General features: G+C 47.7%; 1 protein-coding gene across 2 annotated transcripts in view; it reads left to right on the plus strand.

The window, feature by feature from the left end:
- SEC14L5 (SEC14 like lipid binding 5) overlaps positions 1–20626 on the plus strand; it is a 34803-nt gene that overhangs the window by 426 nt on the left and 13751 nt on the right. For both annotated transcript variants that reach the window (XM_079321071.1, XM_079321072.1), the window contains exons 2-5: positions 3031–3136; positions 4906–4974; positions 18445–18594; positions 18668–18799. In XM_079321071.1, coding sequence (XP_079177197.1) covers positions 4912–4974; positions 18445–18594; positions 18668–18799 — 345 coding nt within the window. In that variant the 5' untranslated portion in view covers positions 3031–3136; positions 4906–4911. The remainder of the gene's footprint in view (positions 1–3030; positions 3137–4905; positions 4975–18444; positions 18595–18667; positions 18800–20626) is intronic.

The raw sequence follows: 20626 nt of genomic DNA on the forward strand, positions 1-20626 counted from the left end.
GGGCGGGGTTCGCTCGCAGTGGGACCCGGCTCCGGTGCTCGGGCTTCTGCAAACCTACCCTGACACTCGCCCGGTTGAGTTTATAAACTCAAAAGGTGACCCTGATCAGTGGCTGTTAAATGCATTGATGGATTTAGCAGGCTGACCAGAGAAGCTGTGGCTGACCCTGGCCGGGAAATGTCCAAGGCCAGGCTGGATGGGGTTTGGAGCAGCCTGGGGTAGTGGGGCTAGAACGAGATTGCCTTTAAGGTCTCCTCCAAACCATTCAGTGATTCCATGTTTTCAAGTCAGCTTCTAGGTGAAGCGAGTATATGCTCTGGGTCACTTGGCTTAACTCCTCCAAGCAGTAAAATTGGTCTGTAGATAGTGAGAAGATGCTTGTGTTAATGACAGCTAGCCTCTGTTCAAGGAAAATACAGCTGCAAACTTCACTCAAGGCAGACTGAAACAGTTTGCTGGTGTTTGTTGTACCGTTGTGTGAGCTGCTGCCTGGGTCTGCTCTTCATTTACAGGTTAAACTAAAGCCTGGGGTCCTTGTTGTTCCATGGGGAACTTGGTGAAGTGAGTCCAGAGCCCCTTTTGCTCAGGAGGAGCAGAGGAGCCCCTCTGCCCTGGAGCCAGGCTGGGAGACCTGGGGGTGCTCACCTGGAGAAGAGAAGGCTCCAGGGACACCTCAGAGCCCCTTCCAGGGCATAAAGGGGCTCCAGGAGAGCTGGAGAGGGACTGGGGACAAGGGATGGAGGGGGCTTGGAGCAACCTGGGACAGTGGAAGGTGTCCTTGTCCATAGCAGGGGGAGAAACAGGATTGGCTTTAAGGTCCCTTCCAACCCAGACCATTCCAGGATTCTGTGTTTCCTATTCTGAAATTGTATTTGAGAATTGAACTATTTCCAACCCTGTGGATGGATAAATGGATGTAGTGTGACTTCCTGTGGAGTAGTAAGGTGAGGAATGAGGGGCTTTACTTCAGGAATGCTTATCTCCTGCTGCAGGTTGGCAAATATCAGGGAGTTAATGTATTGATGTGCATGAAACTTCCATGGTGATTCTTGGGTGAGAAAATTACTTTATGAGATGGGTGTGTGGAAATACTGGGCATGGAGCTTGTCGTGATACACACATGGAAGAGAAACAGCTCCGAGAGCAGAGTGCTGGACACTCATTTCCTTCTTCCCCTCAGCCAAAAAGACTGTTGCCATTGTGTGGTCAACAATGTGTAAATGTTGTTGTTTGGGTGTTTGTGTTGTCTTTGGTTTTGATCCAAGGGTACCTGCCAGGTGTAGGAGCAGTGCCCAGGCTCCAGCTCAGTGACCTGCACCCTCTGTGCTGCTTCACTGCTCCAGAGGTGTTTCTCAAAGGGCACCTGCCTGAGCTGATGTCTGCTTCTAAAAAATGGTAAAGGGTTATTCTAGCACCATTCTGCCTTGAGGCTTCCTTATATCAAGCTTCAAAAGACTTATTCTTAAGTTCTTAGGTGAAAAAGCTCTAATAAATATCCTCCAGCTTGGCACTGTGTTATTATTCTGTGTGTAAAGCATCAATTACAATATCTCCCCTAAATGAAAGGTGCCCCAGGCAGAGGAAATGTCACACACCTTTCTTTCCACCTTTTCCTAGAATGCAGGAGGAAAGAATGCAGCCCTGTGGAGTCCCCCTTTTCTAACTGGAAGTATCAGCTTAGCTGGGTGCCACAGCTGGCTTTCACGTGGTGTAATGGTATTTGAGGAAGTCAAGAATCCTGCTATTTTCAGCAGTTCTTTGTCAAAAACAAAACAACAAAAAAAAACTTGCTCAGTTCTCTTCAAGATGAAAAGCAGCCACCACAGGTGGGAGAAGTTAATAAAGTCACTTGCTGGCAGTTCCACATCCAACAGGCTGCTTCTGTGCCTGGGTGAGGAGCAGGGCTGGGGGTTTCCATTCTGGCATTTCTGTGTATTTATTTATACACTCAGTTTCTGATTTCTGACCATCTGGCTGTATTCTGCCAAGTAAGCTGCTCCTACAAATAGTAGAATAGAAGTCATGCATATGGAAAAACCCTCAGGTGCACAGTGGCTGTTCTAGATGAGAAGGAAGCACAGAGTTAATGTCACTGCCTGTCCCTTTGCTGTGTACAGAGATCTTCTTGTACACTGCCCCAGTGCACCACTGCTCCTTCAGAATCCATTTCTCTGGAATGCTCCCAGAGTTACAGCAGGTCCCATCAGGGGTCCATATCCCTCCTCTTCCCTCCTCCTTCCCTGGAGCACCCAGCAGGTGGGTCTGGAGCTTGTAATGAGCTCTCTGCTTGGCTCAGGGAAGAGTTGCTGTGTGGGCTGGAGCTAAAGGGGTGCCCAGGGAGCTGAGGCTCTCAGGGCTCAGTGCTGTTGGCACAGTGTGTCAGGATGCTTTGTGAAATGTGGTGGCTGCTGCTGATTTCTGTGTTCAAGTGTGCAAGAACTGAAATATTTTAATATCTACTCAGGATGGTTAGGGTTGTTGTTATTGGAATGGTTGTTAGTAACCAGATTTGTTGCTTCAGTGCATTGACAGCTCCAACCTCTGAGTTTTTATCAGCTACTCTGGGCTTGGCCAGCTGGAATTGAGCCTCTTTCCTGGTGTTTCCTCATGGATGTGCCTCCACCTGTGAATTGGGGTTTCTAAGTGGTCATGCTGCAGTTCAGTGGGTCACTGCTCTTCACCTCAGTTGTCTTCCCTCATATGACTTTTTTATCCAGATGCAAATGGGAAGCTTGGGCCACTGTAGAGCTGGAAGGATGAGGAACAGACATACTCTCTGGCTGGGTGGTTTCTTTCTGATGGTTGGACATACCTGTTTATAATTTGAGATAACTTTAAAAGCACATCTGTCTGCGATGCTAAAGCCCTGGGAAGATGCACCTGTTGAGCTAATACAGCCCAGGTGCCCAATGGTAACACCTGAGACTGTCATTATCAGTGGTAATCAGTGCTAATCATCATCTTAGCAGGGGTGCCAAGTAGCCACCTTTCACTGCCTTTTCTGATGTTATTTTTTTCCTTTTTTTACAGGACTTCTAGCAGGAGTCCCTGTTGATTTGGGAAGCACAATGACCATCTCACAGCTCTGTTTGGAGGAGAGGGCATAGAAAGTCTGCTGCCACTGCACTCTCCCGAGGTATGAAGGATTTCTAGGGCAGGTGTGAGATATCAGCTGTCATTTTTCCACAGCTTCCAGTGGGTGTTATAGTCACTGGCTCTTTCCTCCAGCCTTCCCTCAGTTGGAGAAGCACAGGGGCCATAAGCCTGTGGTGGTTGGGTCGAGCAGCAGGTCTGTCCAAACAGCACAGTTAGGGCTGCTTGTGCCATCCCACTGTTCTGGGGGTCGTGCCTGTTTCTGGGCAATCCTCTGTCCTGAGCCTTCTTGCTGTGGAGGTTTTTGACCTCTTCCTGCAAAGGGGCAGGAATTCCTGGTGTGGGAGGTGAGGTCAGAAGGAGCAACATCGCAGCTGAAGGCGCTTGAGGAGCCCCTCCCGCAGTCTTTGCTCTCGGGGAGGGGCCCGCCCAGCCTCCTCACGTTACAGGCCGTGTTCCAAGGTGCCCTGTGCCTCTTGGCTCGGCTGTCCGGTGTCCGATAGCAGCCCGGGCTTCCTGGGCTGTGCTTGTCCTGCTGCTCACCGCACTCTGGGCTGGGTGCTCTGCTGGGAGGGTCTCTCTGCACTGGCTGGCTTTTAGCACCAGTGAGGCTGAGAGATCCAGCGAGTCCTGACCTGTGATCCTTGGCAGAGAACTGTCTGATCGCTGGATCGTGTTTCTCCAAAAATCCCCCATTTTCAGGCTTCAAACTTTTAAAGTCCTTTTCCCCTTGCTTAGATTTTACAGTGTGGTGGCATTTTGCAGCAGTTTTTGAGGGAGAATCTATTGCCTATTCATGTTTCACCTCCGGTTTTGGGCTGGAAATGTCAGGAATAAGTTATCTGAGTGCTCTGACTGTTGAGTTCAGTGCTCCACTGCATCATGTTGCCGAGGGCTGTGTCTGCTCAGCAGTGGAATTTGAGTGGGGTGGAATGAGCACAGTGCCTCCAACCAGCTGTCCAGCCTTTTGTGTCCTGATGTTCATGGGTGGTATTAGCAGGAGCAGTACAAAGGAATTCCTAAAGGAATTGCAGAAAGCAACCTAATAACGATTTTAAAACCATTTGTGTACTTCCCTTGAGATGCTGGTTACTGATGCATGTTTGAGTGGTAAAACCCAGGCAGGAGAGTCTGAGGGAGGAATCCTGATGAGGACAGAGAGGTGGATGGGAGCAGGGAAATGCTGAGGACGGGATTGTTCCCATTGCCTGCAGTTCTTGCCTCAGTTCAGCTGGAACAGTGGGCATCCAGGCAGTGGGATGTGATTGCCAGCTTAGCATCAGGCATGTTCTTTCAGCATGCTGCTTCTTTTTCCTTCCTCTCAGTGAGCTGAACCAACTGAGTCCTACTTTGTGCACAAAAGCATTTCAACCACCAAGGTATGGGAAGCTGTGGAAGCTTTCAATGAGAATGATTTTGCCCTAATGATTACAGATATAATGTAGGAAAGTGGGATAGGGGGAAGAATTGCCATGTAGACTCTCTAAGGCTCCTAAGACAGGCTCCTTCTCCAGAGAGGACTCTTCATTGTGGCTTTACATGTCTGTATTGTGCTTTGTTGGAGCTGCAAGTTGAATTACTGCAGTGGGGCTGGGAAGCAGCACAAGGTGCTGGATACAGCACTGGGCTGGGGCTGCAAAGACTTGCCTCTGTCTCTGCCACTTACTAGGCAAGATATTCTACCTAATAAATCTCCTCTCTATTTGCAAGAAAGAATTACAACTTCTAATAAGGTCTGTAAAAATCATCTACAATGTATTGCTCTGCTTGGCGTGGAGGATCTAAAAATGTTTCAATTTCTCTTTATTACAGGTAAAAATGGTGCAGAAATACCAGTCCCCAGTTCGAGTCTACAAATACCCTTTTGAGCTCGTCATGGCAGTGAGTAACACTCAGAACTGTCCCTGCTCCAGCTGCTGAGGGCCAGGGGGAGGTGGGGACTGCAGGTTTGGCTTGGTGTCTGTGACAGTCCTACTCCAGGAGCAGAGCCTCAACTCCCCTCCTTCAAAATTCCAAGGAAAATAAGGATCAGTGTCTCAGTATTAAGAATGGCAGCTTAGTTGTTAGAAGGGGGGGAAAAAAAGAAAATCCAACCTTCTGCAATTATTCTTTGACAGGGAAGGGAAAAAAAATCTTAGGCAGGGTCAGGCTGTGGCCACATTCTTTGCCATATCACCAAATGCCACTCAGTTCAAAATCTGTCCATATTTTGGTGATCCCAATCAGCACTGTAGTATGGATGAATCTACAGCTGGATTCTAAATAATACTGAACTTTTTGATTTGGTTAAAGGCTAGAAGTCTTTGGAAAAAGTCTTCTATGTTGTTCTTCCCTGTTCACTCTGTGATTGAAGTGTCAGGAGATCTCTCTCCAAATCTTGTAATTTCCACAAGGGGCTTGAGGGCTGTCATGGAAGTTCATTCACTGGGGATGCAGAAGGCTGATGTTGACCATGGGAGCTGCTTTAGGCAGAGTTTCTTTGTGATATTCTGGATTTTGTCACAATTAGGTGTGAGTCAAATACCCTCTCAAAGATTTGCTGTTGCATTTCAAGGGCAGCATTTGGGCATTGTTAGAGGAGCTTGCTTATGGAGTCTTGCAAGGCTTTGTTTTGTAATCTGCTGGGCATTTCAGTCAGCTGGAGGGGTCCTCAGGCTTGGTGTTTGCCAGTTTTAGCCTGCTGCTTCCTCCATTGCCCGTTCCCAGTTCCTTTAGTTGATGGGAGCCTGGAATGAAGATGGGAAGCTGGAGCCCTTGCAGGCAGCTGATGTGATTCCCATGAATGGAAGGGAGAGCCTCTAGTGAGTTCCTCTTGACAATGTGGCCTCTTCAAGATTCCTGAGAAATACATGCCTTAAGATTTGTTTAATCCAAAACAGCCTCCAATCTTTTATTTCACCAGTTCAAACTGGGGGCATCAGTTTGTTCCTTGTTGTGAATAAGGGAACCCAAGGGTAGCAGCAGCTGCTGTCTGATCATCAGATGAACACTGCTTTTCCTGACAGTTGAGCTCCCTCCCAAACTCACCCCTTTTTTTTCTTAGTCTTATCCAGATTTGCCATGTCTGTTCACAGCTAAACCAGTACGATGCCACAGAATTGCCCTGACCAGCCTGGGGCTGATGCTTGTGGCAGTGAAGCTTTCCTGGCTGTGCTCTTTGCTCTCTTGGTGCATCCTGTGTGAGAATATGACACCATTACCTGTGATGGAGATCCTGGGAGCCTTTGCTCTGTGCACACCTCTCCACATTCCTGTTGTTTCTATTAGCAGGATAAAGCTACCACCAGATGCTGCTGAGTCGATTGGCTGCTAATTGAGGAGGGCTGCCTTGAGACAAATCCTTTGTAAGCTCGTTAGCACATGCCTAAAGGCCAGGGGTTAGTGGGCTTAATTTCGAAGTGGTTTCGTTTTATGTGCTTTCAGTTTTTCAGCAGAACTTAAAATTCCCCGAGAATTGAGGGCTTGGGTTGTAAATGTCATCCTTTAGTTGTTCAGCAAATCTTAGCAAAGTTGTTAGTCCTCTTTCTTAGGGGCAAGTTCCTTTTCCAGGGTCACCGGGCAGACTGTGCTGTGGAGTAGGGAGCTGAATAGAGACCCCACTCCCCTGATGTCCTGTGAAAACCTTGTGTTCCCAGCAGGATCTGCTGGTGTTAGGCAGCATTTCAGCCTTGTGGTGGTCCATGCAGGCTGAGCTGGGTGCAGGCTTGGTTGCCACTGTTGCCTGTTCAGACGGAGGCTCCCGTTGGTGTGGGGGCAGCATGGATCTCAGATCTCACAGAGCTGTCAGGTACCAGCTGTCAGTTGCTGGAAGTTTTGCAGGGAAGAGTGGGTGTGCAGTGAAGCTGTTTTGCTCCTCAGCACGTGGCATTGCTGTTAATCTCCTTCACCATAAATCTGACAGCAGCTTCCTCAGCACTGAGATTCAGCTGCTTTCATCTTTCCCCCTCCAATTCTGTGTGGGAAGCTTTGCAGTGCCAAGGTCTCAGGCTGTGGTAGGAAAGCAGAGGTTGCAGGGGTGACCCCAAGACACCCCCATGTTTTACAGATCTCTGGGCACCCTTCAGCCTGATACACTTGTGCTTAATTCCTCACTGGGGAGGGTCATCCCTCACGACACAGCCTGGACAGAACACAGAAGTAAGTTGGGATAAACATTTTTCCCTCAGAACCTCCAGTGTTTGAAGCCTACTATAGATAGCAGTGGGTGTGCTTTGCTCACATAGGAGAGTTTGAGAACTAGGGTTGTCACAGCCAAATTTAGTAAACAATTCCTTGCTTCCTGGCCTGGCTCACACAGGTGGTGTTTCCTCTGTGGAGCCCACCCTCTGGAGCAGGACTTCTCCTCCTTGCACTTGTGCAGAGGCCATGTGTGTGCTCCAGGGATGAGCTGGGGATTTTCCTGCTGATACCTTTGTGTGTCAGGGTGATTGTCTCTGGATTTACACTCTGCCCTTTGCTAATGCTCCTGCAGTTTGTGTTGAGCATTTGCAGGCAGGAGATTTGAAGTGTAATCCAAGTCCTTGGAAGGACATTCCCTTCCTTACTCTCTTTGCCAGTGCTGTGCATCTGAGGAAATAAAAAGGAATCATCTTAACAAGTCTTTTCTTGTCATTTGGGGATTCTGAATTTTTCTTTTTTTCTTGTCCTTCCTTCTAAAAAAGATTTAAGCAAAGGATGGCTTTTCCACACCTGCCCAGGGTCACTGTAGTCATTTCCACCTGCTTTGTTCCTAACTTGGATTCACATTAATGGATCAAAAGTATTATGTTCTTCAAACACTTATTCAGTGTCTGACATCTTTATCCCTTATACTTGAAAAGAACCTTGACTTTTGTTATGCTTTGCTATCTTGTAATATTTTTCCTTTTTATTTTATCTTTTTTGTCTGTGTCCTCTTTTAAATGGAGCTGTTCCTCCAATGGATTGTCCATGCCTCTCTGGGCCTCATCTTGTCTTCTCTTCAATTAGATCAGCAGATTTGACATTGCACGTCCTCTAATTTTATCTTACAGCCAAGATACTTCCCAAGTATAAACTTACTTTTCATTTTCTTTCTGTTGTAGTTGGAAAGCTAAAAGGGATTTTTTTAAAAATGTTACAGTGACTGAAGAATCCAGAAGGAGAGGTACCTTTGCCATATATGAGTGATGCAAATATCTGTGAGCCTTCTGTGATGTATTGGGGATGAGAATTTGGTTTGGGTGAGCAAGTCCAACGTGCAGGAAAGAGCTGAGAGAGAGATACATTACATATTTAATGTTATTTGCAATGATTTATTAGGTTAGATGAGATAGCTGTAGCTGGAGGGTTTCAGCTTTGAACGTGCTAGGGAGTTGTGTTCCAGGTATTTTTAGTAGTGCCTCACCCCTTCATGCTCACAGTTGACATTGGCCATTTTCACACACTTTAGAGGATTTATAGAATTAGGCCCTTAAAGCTACAGGTTGGAAATAACCCTCCAGAGACCTCACAGGGTCTTCTGTATGGGATGGATAATTTCAGCTGCTGCATTAGTGGTGCAGATGAGAAATCTCTGGCAGCACTTGTCAATGATTAGCTCCTCCTGTCACAGTGCACTTCATGTCCAGCTCTCACTAAGAGCAGTTTATGGTTTCTGCTGCAAGAGAGGGATCTGTCTGCACTACTATATGAAAATAAGTCATGATTTTGGGAAAAAAGAGCAAAGATCAGGGGTTGGGAGGTTTGCAGGGGCATTAGCTCCCATTGCCTGTGCAGTTGTATTTTGTGCTTGAGACCAAGCTGCAGTGGAGCCCCACATGTGCCTGATGTGAGTCAGTGCTGTTTTCTGCTTGACCTCATTTCTTGGTGCTGCCCACGGCATGTGCTGACACATATCAGTGCAGCTGGGAGCCCAGCACACACACATGGAGAGCCTTGGTGAGTGTTTCTGTGCTGCTGAGAGCTGCTGCTCAGGCCAGGGCAATTCTGCTCCTGCAGTGGGAGTTTGGGTGGGGGTGGCTCCTCTGGGGGTGCCTGTTTGCTGTGGGGTTTGTTTTTTCTTTTTTTTTCTCGTGTCCAGCATCCCTCAGAGTCTCTGATAGAGCTGTGGCAGCTCATGAGTTCCCTGCCTGGTCTCCAGGTGAAAGCTGCAACCTCTGAGTTCCTGGCCTGCACTTCCAAGCAGCTCCCTGACTGTTCTGGTTTTAGTGGCAATTCAGTGTTCTTTGAATCACAGAACAGTTTGTGTTGAAGGGACCTTAAAGCCCATCTCATCCCTCTCCCTGTCATGGGCAGGGACACCTCCCACTGTCCCAGGCTGCTCCCAGCCCCATCCAGCCTGGCCTTGGGCACTGCCAGGGATCCAGGGGCAGCCACAGCTGCTCTGGGCACCCTGTGCCAGGGCCTGCCCACCCTCCCAGGGAACAATTCCTGCCCAATATCCCATCCAGCCCTGCCCTCTGGCAGGGTGAAATCATTCCCCACAGTCCTGTCACTCCATGCTCTCATCCAAAGTCCATCTACAGATTTATTGGTCTGCAATGTTCTTTACATTTAGTTGATCTGCAGTTTTTTATTTCACAGGTAAGACAAAGCAGGAAATTAACAGTGGATGGTTCTGCTTCACCTCAGTACAGTTTGAGTGTCAGAGGTTCTAATGAGCTGAGTGACAAATTTAATTCAGGCTGCAAATGCTGAAAGTTTATGTTAAGTCAGAACTTCTCGTGGAGTAAGCAGCAGAAATATTTTTCTCCATCATCTTTACTCTCTGATCCTGTACACAGGGTCATACCATGAAAAGCCAACATTCATGGTCCCAAAGTGAGATCTCTCTGTCTTGTTCCTGCCCCTCAGGAGCAGTCCCAATGACTGTCACTGGGTTTGGCAGTGGTCCTCAGTGCTGTCCCTCAGTCATCAGCCTTCTCTACACTGGCAAAGCTTCTGCTCCTTTCCAACAGCTGAGGATTGGCTCAGGGTTACACACTAGAGTCACCACCCAGAACAACTAAAATCAAAATGCATCCCTCTTTTCACAATCATCCCAGCATTGTTTTGTGTCACCAGTGTTAGGAGGTTTGTAGATGCAGTCTTATTCAAAACAGCTCTTGCTGTCAGGCTTAGCTGCAGGAGAAGAAACTCTGGATGCTGGAGGTCAGGTCCTGACAGCCAGAACTGCTTTCCATACACTTTTTAGAACTTATTTTCCTCGTCAGCATCAACATGCAGGCATGTGCTAAAGTTTTTAGATTTTAAGTAGCTTTATTTAATGACTTCTTCCTGTTGCCTTTAGCAGATTGAATATATAAAGAGACTGCTTAAATCATGGTGTGCTGGGTGTGCTCTCATCCCTAGTGCTGTGCTGTCTTAAAGGGTTTGATATTTCACTGACTGATGAAGTGATGCTCCTGCAACAGAACCTCTGAGCCTCCTTTTGCTTCTTAACACCCAAACAGCTCAGGGTGTGCTGGCAACAGATAAATGGTGTGAGAGCTGCTCAATGCACAGGCAGGCTGATGTCTAGCAGGGCTCACATCAGCTCTGTGGGTTTGTTCACAGTGACAGCTCAATGTGTGTGTTCACAGCCCAGCCAGGCTTCAAAGGCTGCTGCTGTCTTGCTTCCTAAGTGCTGCAGATTGTTTGTCAGGTCACCTACAGTGCCATGGCACTGAGGCACCACAGAGGACACTTTGGGGGGGTTCCTGAATGCAGAGCTGTAATTACAGGCTGGAATTACCCCATCTGGAGCTCCACCTTGTCACTATTATGGTATAGTCACAGCCTGGTTCTAAATAAAGAAAAGTAGAATCTTAAGTGAAATATTTGATACTGTCTCATAGCCTCTGTTTTCAAGTGTGAGCTCTGGAGCCAGGAGAGCCCTTGCTGCAGGGAAGCAGAGCAGTTGCTGGCAGCTGGAGTCCTCAGAAGCAGCAGTGAAGGCACACAGGGCTGTGTGGAGCAGCCAGGGAGGCTGGAGTGGAGCTCTCAGTGCAGCAGCTGCAGGAGTGCCAGGGGAGAGGATCCTGCTGCTCTCTGTGTCCCTGGGTGGCTGCAGGTGACACAGGAAAGAGCTTTGCAGTGTGCTCAGTGCTTGGAAGCTCCTTTGCAGCTGCTGTGATGCAGGTGATGGCACAGCTTTTAGGTGCTGCCTGAAATGGTATTGCTGGGTGGCAGGACCCTGCAGATGGAGAGAGAATAAATGTGCAGGAGGGAAAAGTGCTTCAAAACAGGTGTTCTTTGGTGGTCAACCCATGCCACACATGACATGAAATGTCTTGATAATAACCTAAGAAATCCCTGCAAAACAGGATTTGCTTTGTTTGTTATTGATTGTTATAGATTATAGGTATATGCTACAGGATTGTTGGGTATATAAAACTTGACAGCTCCTCCTTGGATGTGGTTGGTGTGCCTGCTATTGTAAAGAAGGCAGCTTCCCTTGTCCTTGCTTTTTGCCATGTTTGGCAGGTGAGTTTGCTGTGACTGCCAGAAGCTACTGGGTTAACATTTCATGCACTTAGATATAATCTAGTGTTGACTCAAGACATGATGCTTCAGTGTGACTTGAAGGCTTCAAACTCTGCTGTCAAGATACTCTAAAAATATCCCCACATCTTCCTGCTGAGCAGCAATTGGCACCAGGAGCCTGGGAGTGTGTGTCAGCTGTGCTGGCTCTGCCCTGGGGAGCTCAGCCCTGAGCCCTGCCCCCTCCTGCCTTGGCATGGAGCAGGTTGAGAGTGAGCAATAGCTGGGGAAGGCTGACATTCCTCCTGGGATGGTGGTGTGGGGTGGTTCCCTCAAGCCAGCAAAAAGTGTTTGGTGAGTGCTGTTTGTCACAGCTGCTTTCTGGGAGGCACTGATGGAAGAATTGCTTATTCTCTGGGAGCTCTGGAGAACTGCTGGCAGCATCTGCACATCACACTCAGGGTGTTTGTGGGGGTGACAGAGGTCCCTGAGAGCTTTGCTGAGCACTGCTCAGACTCCATTTGCTGGGCAGGATGGTGCTGGCACTGGGTGTGGACTGAGAAGGTTTACTCTCATTCCAGGGGTCTGTATGGGTTTCCTCACCTTCTCCAACTGCAGTATGGGGGTTATTTCCTTCAAGGGTGGGTTGTGTCTCAAGCTTAATTTTGTGGGTGCTGGCTGGTGCAGGGATGGCTCTGCAGGGAGCTCCAGTTCAGAGGCACAGCATAAGGAGACACCTCCAGCTCTGCTGTGTCACCATCTCATCCTCCAGCAGTGACCAAAAGACCCTTCTCTACTGAAGGTGCAGAAGACTAATTATAAACTCTTCAGCAGGTACTAAAAGATGTGGTAAAATTTAGAATCATAGTTCATTCTTACATCTCAACCAGTATGGACTTGTTTTAACTGCTAAGCACAGTGACCTGCCCAAGTCTGGCCCTGAATCATGGCCAATTTGTGTAAATTCTCACAGAGCTTCTGGCAATGACAGAGTGTCCTTCCAAGCAGCCATTAGTTTGTGAGCCAGCCTGTTTGATTTTGGGGTGAATCATCAAGCAGTAAATGTGTGATGTGACACTTGGCTGCTGTGTTTTGCCCTTTCAGGTGTTAGTCACACGAGATCTCTGCTTCCTTGCCTTCCCATTTTGGTTTCTCTCCCTCCACACTGGGCTGTGGCAAGCAGTGGTTCCTGGACAAGGTGTCACTTCCATAGTTTTTTGTAAAGGGCAAAGCCTTGTGCTGTTGGTGACCCCTGCTCCACACAGAGTTCCTTCTCCCAGCAGAGGAAAGAGAAGGCTGCAGCAGGACAGCTTGAATGGGATATTGTTCCTTCTCAGACAGGAGGTCAGGCACGTTGGTGGCTTCCTGGGAGGGCTTTGTGCCTCTATTGCAGTAGATGCTGCTGCTCCCTGAATTGTTTCTTTCACCAAAATCTGAAGGAATGAGGCCAATTATTGGCTGTAATCCAGGCAGAGATAACACTGGGTCAATGTTTGTAGCCCAGTGCTGTTGTCCCATGCACTTCTCACTGGCAAATCTTTTTTCCTCTGGCCAACAGAAGTGTTTCTTTTTTTCCCTTTGACCCCAAAGATTTTTGCTGTGCATGCTCTGCACCTACTTGAAGTTCTCTTTTCCCTGAATCAGTGCCTTTCTGTATGCTAAATATGCATTTGGTCCCTCCCACATTGTTCCTTGTATATTTTATCTCACTTGTGGCTAGTGGGAAGCTGGTATCTGATCTTTTCAAAGCACGTGGGTTATTGTGTCTGGTGTGTGCAGACTCTGTGCTTCCCTTCAGCACTGAGACCAAGCAGTGGGAGGGACTGCAGGATGAAGTTCTTTTTTCCTAGAAGGCCTGAATCTGCAGAGGAATATTTATATATCATTAGAGCTGCTCAAAAGCTGCTCCAAATGCATCTTCTTCCTACTTAAAAGTGATGAGATGTCTTCATCTTGCTTCTCATCATCTCTTTTCAAAGGGATGATGATCTGGGCATCTTCAGCTCAAAATCTGGTATTGTGCCTCTTCCTCACTTCCCTTCCTCTGAGCACAGGGGCTCCTTTTTCCTGGCAACCTGCACATGGCTGTAACATGACCTTGAGGAATCTCATTAATTAATACAGATTTAAACATTGTCAGATCACAAAAAATTAAAGTGTTTTAGCACAAGCATGAGGGCTTCTTGTTACATATTCATGTAATATTGACTATAAATTCTGTCTACATCAGGTGCATCACAATTAAGTTTCCTTGTGCTCCACACAATGCAATGTCCCCCACACAGCTTTTGTGCTCTTGGAGGTCCCATCTCACAGAAGCTGTCTCTGGAAGCACATGGAAAGTGCCTGGAGGTGTGCAGGGGGTTTGGCTGCTGAGGTGTTTGGTTTCCTGCAGTAATTCAGTGGTTACACGTCCCTGTTGTGCATTCCTGAGGCCTCTGTGGTGTAATTGATTTCAAGGTCACTTCCTAGCAAACCCTGCCAAGGAGAAACAGGAGTAGCTGTTAGAAAGATCCTGCCTGCTGGCCATGTCCTGTGGGTCTGCAGGAGCAGCTCTTCAAGTGGAGGGACAGGAGCACTGGCACTGTCATCATCTCTGACAGCCTGGGGCTGGACTCTGCAGGGCTTGCAGGGGAAGGGGCTGAGCAGGTGGGGTAGGGGGGTGTAGAGGAGGGTCATTTCCTCTTTCCTCTGTGGCTGTGAGGCTTTAGAATGTCACTTCTGGGGTTTGACACTCGTGGTTTTGTGTAATTTCTTCTTGTTCAGAATCTGGCTGACCCTTGGAGTACTCTCCTCTCACAGGTGTGAGGTTTGTATTGGTTGCTGAGTATTTAGCCAACAGTTTAGAACACTTCCAGGCATGGCTTCTTACATTATTCTCAAGCCCTCTTCTCACATTCTTCTCTCCCTCTTCTTTTCACTTTTCACAAATAATCCATTTAGGATGGATATTTACCAGACCAGGTAAAAGTGCTCAGATGCATTTGCCAGGAGATCACAGGGCAAAAGCTTGGGCAGAGCACTCTGCTGATTTCACAGTCAGCCACTGGTAATGATTGCTCCTTTTAATTAATCATTTGTCAGCTTCAGTGGCACTAAGGGGTCTTTGTTGGGGTGCAGAGGTCACTGGAAATGTCCTTATCCTAGTTTGGGCTGCCTTCAGTGTGATCTTTGAGATCTTTGACTTTCCTGCATGTTTTAACTTTTCACTAGAAATTGTTTCATCTGTATTTTTTTTTCATCTAATCTCTTCTTTGTTTAATTTTTTCTACTCCAATGAACTGCATCTAAATGCTGCTTTTTTCTTTACATTTAGCTGCACCCAACAGTTCTAAGCAAAAGATCTTGGTGAGTTCAGATTCCTGATCCTTCTGTCTTCACTCAGCCCTCTTGTGAAATTTAACGTGTAATTTCAGTTTCAGGACTACAGATATTTAAATGACTCTTTGAACTGTTGAGCACAGTCCACTACAGCTGATTTTTGCAGCAATTCTTTTGTCAGAAATCTGGGAAAACCACCTTGATTTAGGGAAGGACACTGGTGGGCCTGAGCCAGCACCTCTCGTGGAATGTTTTTGGGTTTGAGGTGTTAATCCCTGTGGGGTTTAGAGGGAGGGAGAGAGTGGCTTTATGGCACCATTAATTTTATTATATATATCAAATATATATCCTGTTGGAGACTTTAGTTATCCCAGTGTCTGTGTGAAGTGCAGACCCACAGCAGAGCTGTAACACCCAGTGCTGGCACTCTGCTGTTGTTCCTTCTGGGAAAGGAGAGGCACAGAAGGGAGAGACAAATCCTAGTTCCTGTATCTTGCCCAGTGCAGAGTTCCTGCAGGAAGGAGCTGAAAGAGCAAGAGCAGGCAGCCAGAGCATTAAAACAATTAATACTAAATACTCTGTGCCTTTCATTTCTCTGGGATGTTCTGTTGCCCACTTGTACTCTGCAGAATCCAAGAGGACTCCATAACAGCCTTGTGATGCTTGAAAAAAATGCAGCATTTCCCTGTGTTTATAACCTGTTGGAGCAGCAAAGGGCTGTGGCACAGAGATGATGATTTTGATCAGAGGATGCTGGTGCAGAAAAAGGTTCCTGTGCTGCCCAGCTCAGTCTGCAGGGGTGGAAGGTCTGGGTGCTCTGGGACAGCTTTGCTGTGTCTGCAGCGTGGGGCTTCAGCTGTCCTTCATGTGATCTCAGGCATCTTCCCTGCTGTATTTTTAGAGCTGTTGTGCAAAGAAGATTAGCAAAGGACTTAATATCAATGTGGATATGGATTCTTTCTCAAATATGGCAATGTTCCCCCTGTTTAGGCAATGTGTTTGGGCTCATGTCACAGTTATATCACCAGGCTGTGCACTGCCATGTGCCTCTGCCCTGGCCTCTCTTCCCACTCCAGATGTTGTTCAGCTGACTGAAAAAGCAGCTGCACTCTTAGTCCTGGTCTGGTTTTGCTGCATCTAATTCCAGGTAGATCAAGTCCATAGTTAGTGGAGAAAGCTGGGACTTGAGTGTTTTCCCTTCAGGTGAGAGCCACAGGCACCTGGATTCAGTGGTGGTTTCAGACTGGCTCTTGTAGTCTCTCCATGGTGAGGGGGCACTTACAGGTGAAGCTGTTCAAGGGAGGCCTTTGGAGGGTCCTGGTTCCACTAGAACAGCTCTTGTTTGTCTGGAAACTCCCCCAATGTTCCTGGCTCAGCTGCACCACTGAAAGAGCAGAATCATGAAATAGTTTGGGTGAGAAGAGACTTTAAAAGCTCATCCAGTCCCACCCCCTCCATGGGCAGGGACACCTTTTGCTATCCCTGCAACCCTATCCAGCCTGGCCTTGGACACTTCCAGGGATCCAGGGGCATTCACAGCTGCTCTGGGCACCCTGTGCCAGGGCCTGCCCACCCTCCCAGGGAAGAATTTCTTCCTAAGATCTGATTAAAGTGTGTCCTCTTTAAGTTTAAGACCCTTTCCCATTGTCCTATCAAACTGTCCACCCTTGCTGTGGAGTTAATTGGGGCAGCCTTCTCTCAGGGAGCAGCTTTCAGTGATACTTTTTGCAAGAGTATTAAGGGTACATGTATAGTGTGACATGGGACAAACTGCTCAAAAATAACTGCTAAATATTCTGGTATCCCAGTGGCCTCTGAAGATGTTCTCAGAATGCACAGTCCAACCACTTGGGACTCCAGTAACTTAAGTGGCCTGAAGAGATATATTTTGTATGTGCTGGAGCAGAAGAGACCAGCAAAGTGAAGGCTTTGGCCTCAGGATAGCCCTGGCTGGTGGTTTGGAGTCTGGAGGGCTGGGAGAGGGCAGGGGGAACACAAATGGGATGTGTTGGCTCTGCCTGAGCAGATGAATGTGCTGGCAAGTGCAGGGAAGAGAGCAGGTTCTGAGGTGTGCAGCCCTCCTGGGGCAGAGGGCACTGGAGAGGATGGCTGGGGCTGTCCTGTGGTAATTAATGCCTGACACAGATCCATGAACTCCCATCCTAACAAATTCACCTGCCTAAAGCAGTGAGTGAGCTTCTCTTGGCTGCAGCCAGCTGGATCTCTGTTGAAACAGCCACTTAGCATGGCAATTTTGGATTTATCTCAACTGCTGTTGATATTCCTGTGATGGGGAGTGAACAGCACAGCTAGAAGAACATGGTAGAAGCTCTCTGAGAAGTGAGGCACAGCAAGCAGGATGTTGCTGAGGGGCTGGGAGAGCAGGGTTTCAAACCTGAGTGCTTTGTTCTGGCCAGGACTCTAGCTGGCAGCTGCCTACACTTCCCTCCTGATCCTGGAGCAACACCATAATCTGAAATAACTTCTTTCCCATCCAGAGGTCCGGGAGCAGGAGATATGGAATGTGTCCTTAAGTGCCTGGGCTATTTTGGGAGCAGGGGACATGAATCTGTGCAGGGGCATCCAGGCTTTTCATTGCTGTGTTAATGGGGAGCTGACAGGACAGCCCAGCTCCAGCATCAGCACATCAATGTTTGCTTTTGGGGCAGAGAACTCATGAATATTTTTATTTTTCTGTGCTGTTTAAAATGGTGGTGTCTTCTGAAGATGGGAAGATGACAGCAATGCCTAGAGGAGTTGCCTTGGAATGATGGCAAAAACATCTTACAATGGAAATGTGAAGCTCTGAGAGTCCAGTGGAAGAGCACAGGTTCTCTTCCTGGAACAGCTGCTTTGGAATTTTGGGCAGATTGTGCAGCTACCACATATTTGCAAGAGCAACATAACATGCAAGAGGTTTTTCAGAAATCCAAGGAAAATGTTCCATCCTGCAAACATCTTGGAGTATAATAAGAGATGAAGTTGGGGAAGGAGCAGCAGCTGTAGGTACTTATGCAAGTTAACTTCACTGCAAGTGCCAGGGAAGACTGGATTTCTGCTGGAGCTGCTAAAGCAGCTTTGGAGAAAGGGCTTCTCAGAGGGATGTGCTATTTAGAACAGGGAAGTTTAGAAATAGATAAATGGAGGCAAAGTGAATAGCCAAAAATTAGTGTCTTACCCTTGGTAGTTTAGGGCAACCAGAACTGTTTGGAACATCAGATTTCAAGGCTTCATACAGACAGTATTGACCCAGAGATTATAAAATTCAAAACTTTAGCTAGCAGAAATCAGCAGAGCTGTGTTTGCTTTTGCTAGTTAGGAGCTTCCTGATGTTGAAGTGATGATTCCCTTCCTAGCATTCTTCAACAACAGGATTCTATTTCTATTTCATGTGTGAAGGCAGAGTTCTGTTAGGGCATGCTTGGCTGGTGACTGACCTGGTGCTGTCCCTGCTTGCACCTCCTCTGCTTTAACTTCCCTTCTGGGGCCAGCTCAGGTGTTCAGGGGCCTCTATTTTGTTGGACTTTCACTGTAAGGTAACTAATTAATCCAGAAAGAGTTAAAATTGAGTGAGCCAGAAGCTGAAGCTGACTTCATTTTCCCCTGCAGGCGTACGAGAAGCGCTTTCCTACGTGCCCAGAGATCCCAGTGTTCCTGGGCAGTGAGATCCTGCACGAGTCCAGGAGCGAGGACGGGGCCGTCCACGTCATCGAGCGCAGCTGCAAGCTCAACGTGGATGCTCCCAGGCTGCTGAAGAAGGCAGGTGGAGCCTTGGGAGCTGAGAGGCCTGCATTTTGTTGGATTTCCTCAAGTTACTCTTTTCTCTCTTCAGATTGCAGGGGTGGATTATGTCTTCTTCATCCAGAAGAACACAGTGAACTGGAGAGAGAGAACCCTGCGCATCGAAGCCCACAACGAGACCTTTGCCAACAGGGTGGTGGTCAGGGAGACCTGCAGCTACTCAGTGAGAGTCTGCTGTGGCTGCCTGTGCTGGGAGGGGAGGAACTGTGCACTCACACACAGGGGGAGCTGCCTGAAGGGCTCTGAGCACCCCTGAGTGCTGGGCTGGCATTAGAGAGTGGGGCTGGAAATGCTGTTGGGTGCTGGGTGTGTTCTTGTTCAGCTGCTTTGGAGGAAGGGCCTGGAGAGACAAGATAAGGAGGAATGGCTTCCCAAGGACAAACTGACATTGAGAAGGAATTCTTCCATGTGAGAGTGGTGAGGCCCTAGCACAGGTTGCCCCTGGATCCATGGAAGTGTCCAAGGCCAGCTTGGACAGAGCTTTGGAGCAGCCTGGGATAGGGGAAGGTGTCCCTGCCTAAGGCATGGGGTGGAACAAGATGGGCTTTAAGGTCTTGATGATCATAAAGGTCTCTTCCAACCTTGTGATTCTGTGTGTCCATCCAATCCATTCTGTGATTTCATAGGGCTTGAGTAACTTCTTCAGGTTGATTGTGTTTCCCTGCTTGGAGTGAAACTGGAAAGCAGAATTGGTGTTCCAGAACTGCTGATATTCCCACAGTTTCTTTTTGATTGAAATTCAGGCTAACAAAAACATCTAGAGCTTGGACATGTCTAAAAATCTGGATATCTAGAATTAAACCCTTACTATTCATTATTATAAGGGCCTGAGTGAAGTCTGGAAATTTATTTTGCCCACAAATAAGTGAAAGTTTTAGCACCTTGTTTGTCATTATTTTCATGCTCTAAAGATTTGGAGAAAGGACTAGAGGCTTACTTGTGGCCTGGGCTGTCTCCCTTTGTGGCTGTTCCTGTGCTGTTTCACTGTAATGGTGCTCTGAGGGCCCAGCCTCGGCTGTTTCTAGAAGCAATCAGATCCTGCTTCCTGTTCCTTACACAAATGTCCAGATCCTGTTACTTACCTGCCCTTTTGGCAGCTGGACAGCTTCTTGGGAGTAAGCAGGCTGTAAGACAAGAGGAGGGGTGGAAAAGCTGTGAACATTTTGGATGGTGAGGGTGCTCCTGAGCCAGAGATCTCTTGGTGGCTGTGTGAGGCTTCCTAAAAACTGCTGTAAATCAAACTTCCATCATCATCAGAGGCACTGACAGGTCTGAAATGCTCCCAGGTCAACTCTGAGATTGTTACACTTGCTGATTTTGGCTGTATCCTTAGGAAGGAAACGTCAGCATCTGGGCTTTGAGGGGAACAGGGTGGGAGTGCTGGCTGCATCCTCGAGATGGTTCCCTGCTCTATTTTTACCAGTTCCCTTTTCCCTGCCAGAGTGCACCGGAAGCAGGTTTATTCTCATCTTTCCTTTTCTGCAGTGTTCTCTGAGGCAACTTGGAGAAATATGATCCTGCTCCTGCAGTTACTTAATATCTCCCCAGGGAATTTGTCTTTACGGTATCTTGTGTGGGGGCTGGAGTTGTTTTTCTTTCCTGTCAGTTTGTGAACAGCAGCACCTGCAGAGAGAAGGCAGAGCCTTCTCAGGAAAGGGTTAAGTTTAAAAGAGGAAAAGATTCTACTATGGATAGAGGAACAGAGGGGAAATAAGGGAAAGGTGTGTGTTGAGCTGAAGAATGGGGAAACTCCCTGCTCTGCCATGTCCCCAGTGTTTCGTGGCTCAGTCTCCCATCCAAAACTAGAAAAAGAAAGCAAGTCTGCATTTTTCTTCGTTGCAGGTGTAGTAGTTTTAATTGCAAGTTCCACAAGGCCATCCCTGTCTTTCCATAAAGAGACCTTGACACAATGGGTTGAAGTTGGGCAGTTCCACTGCTATTTTTGTGCAGCTTTTGCTACTACAGTACAGGTCTGCTGGAGCAGGGATGG

This window comes from Erithacus rubecula (genome assembly GCF_903797595.1).
Source record: "Erithacus rubecula genome assembly, chromosome: 17".
Lineage (NCBI taxonomy): Eukaryota > Metazoa > Chordata > Aves > Passeriformes > Muscicapidae > Erithacus > Erithacus rubecula.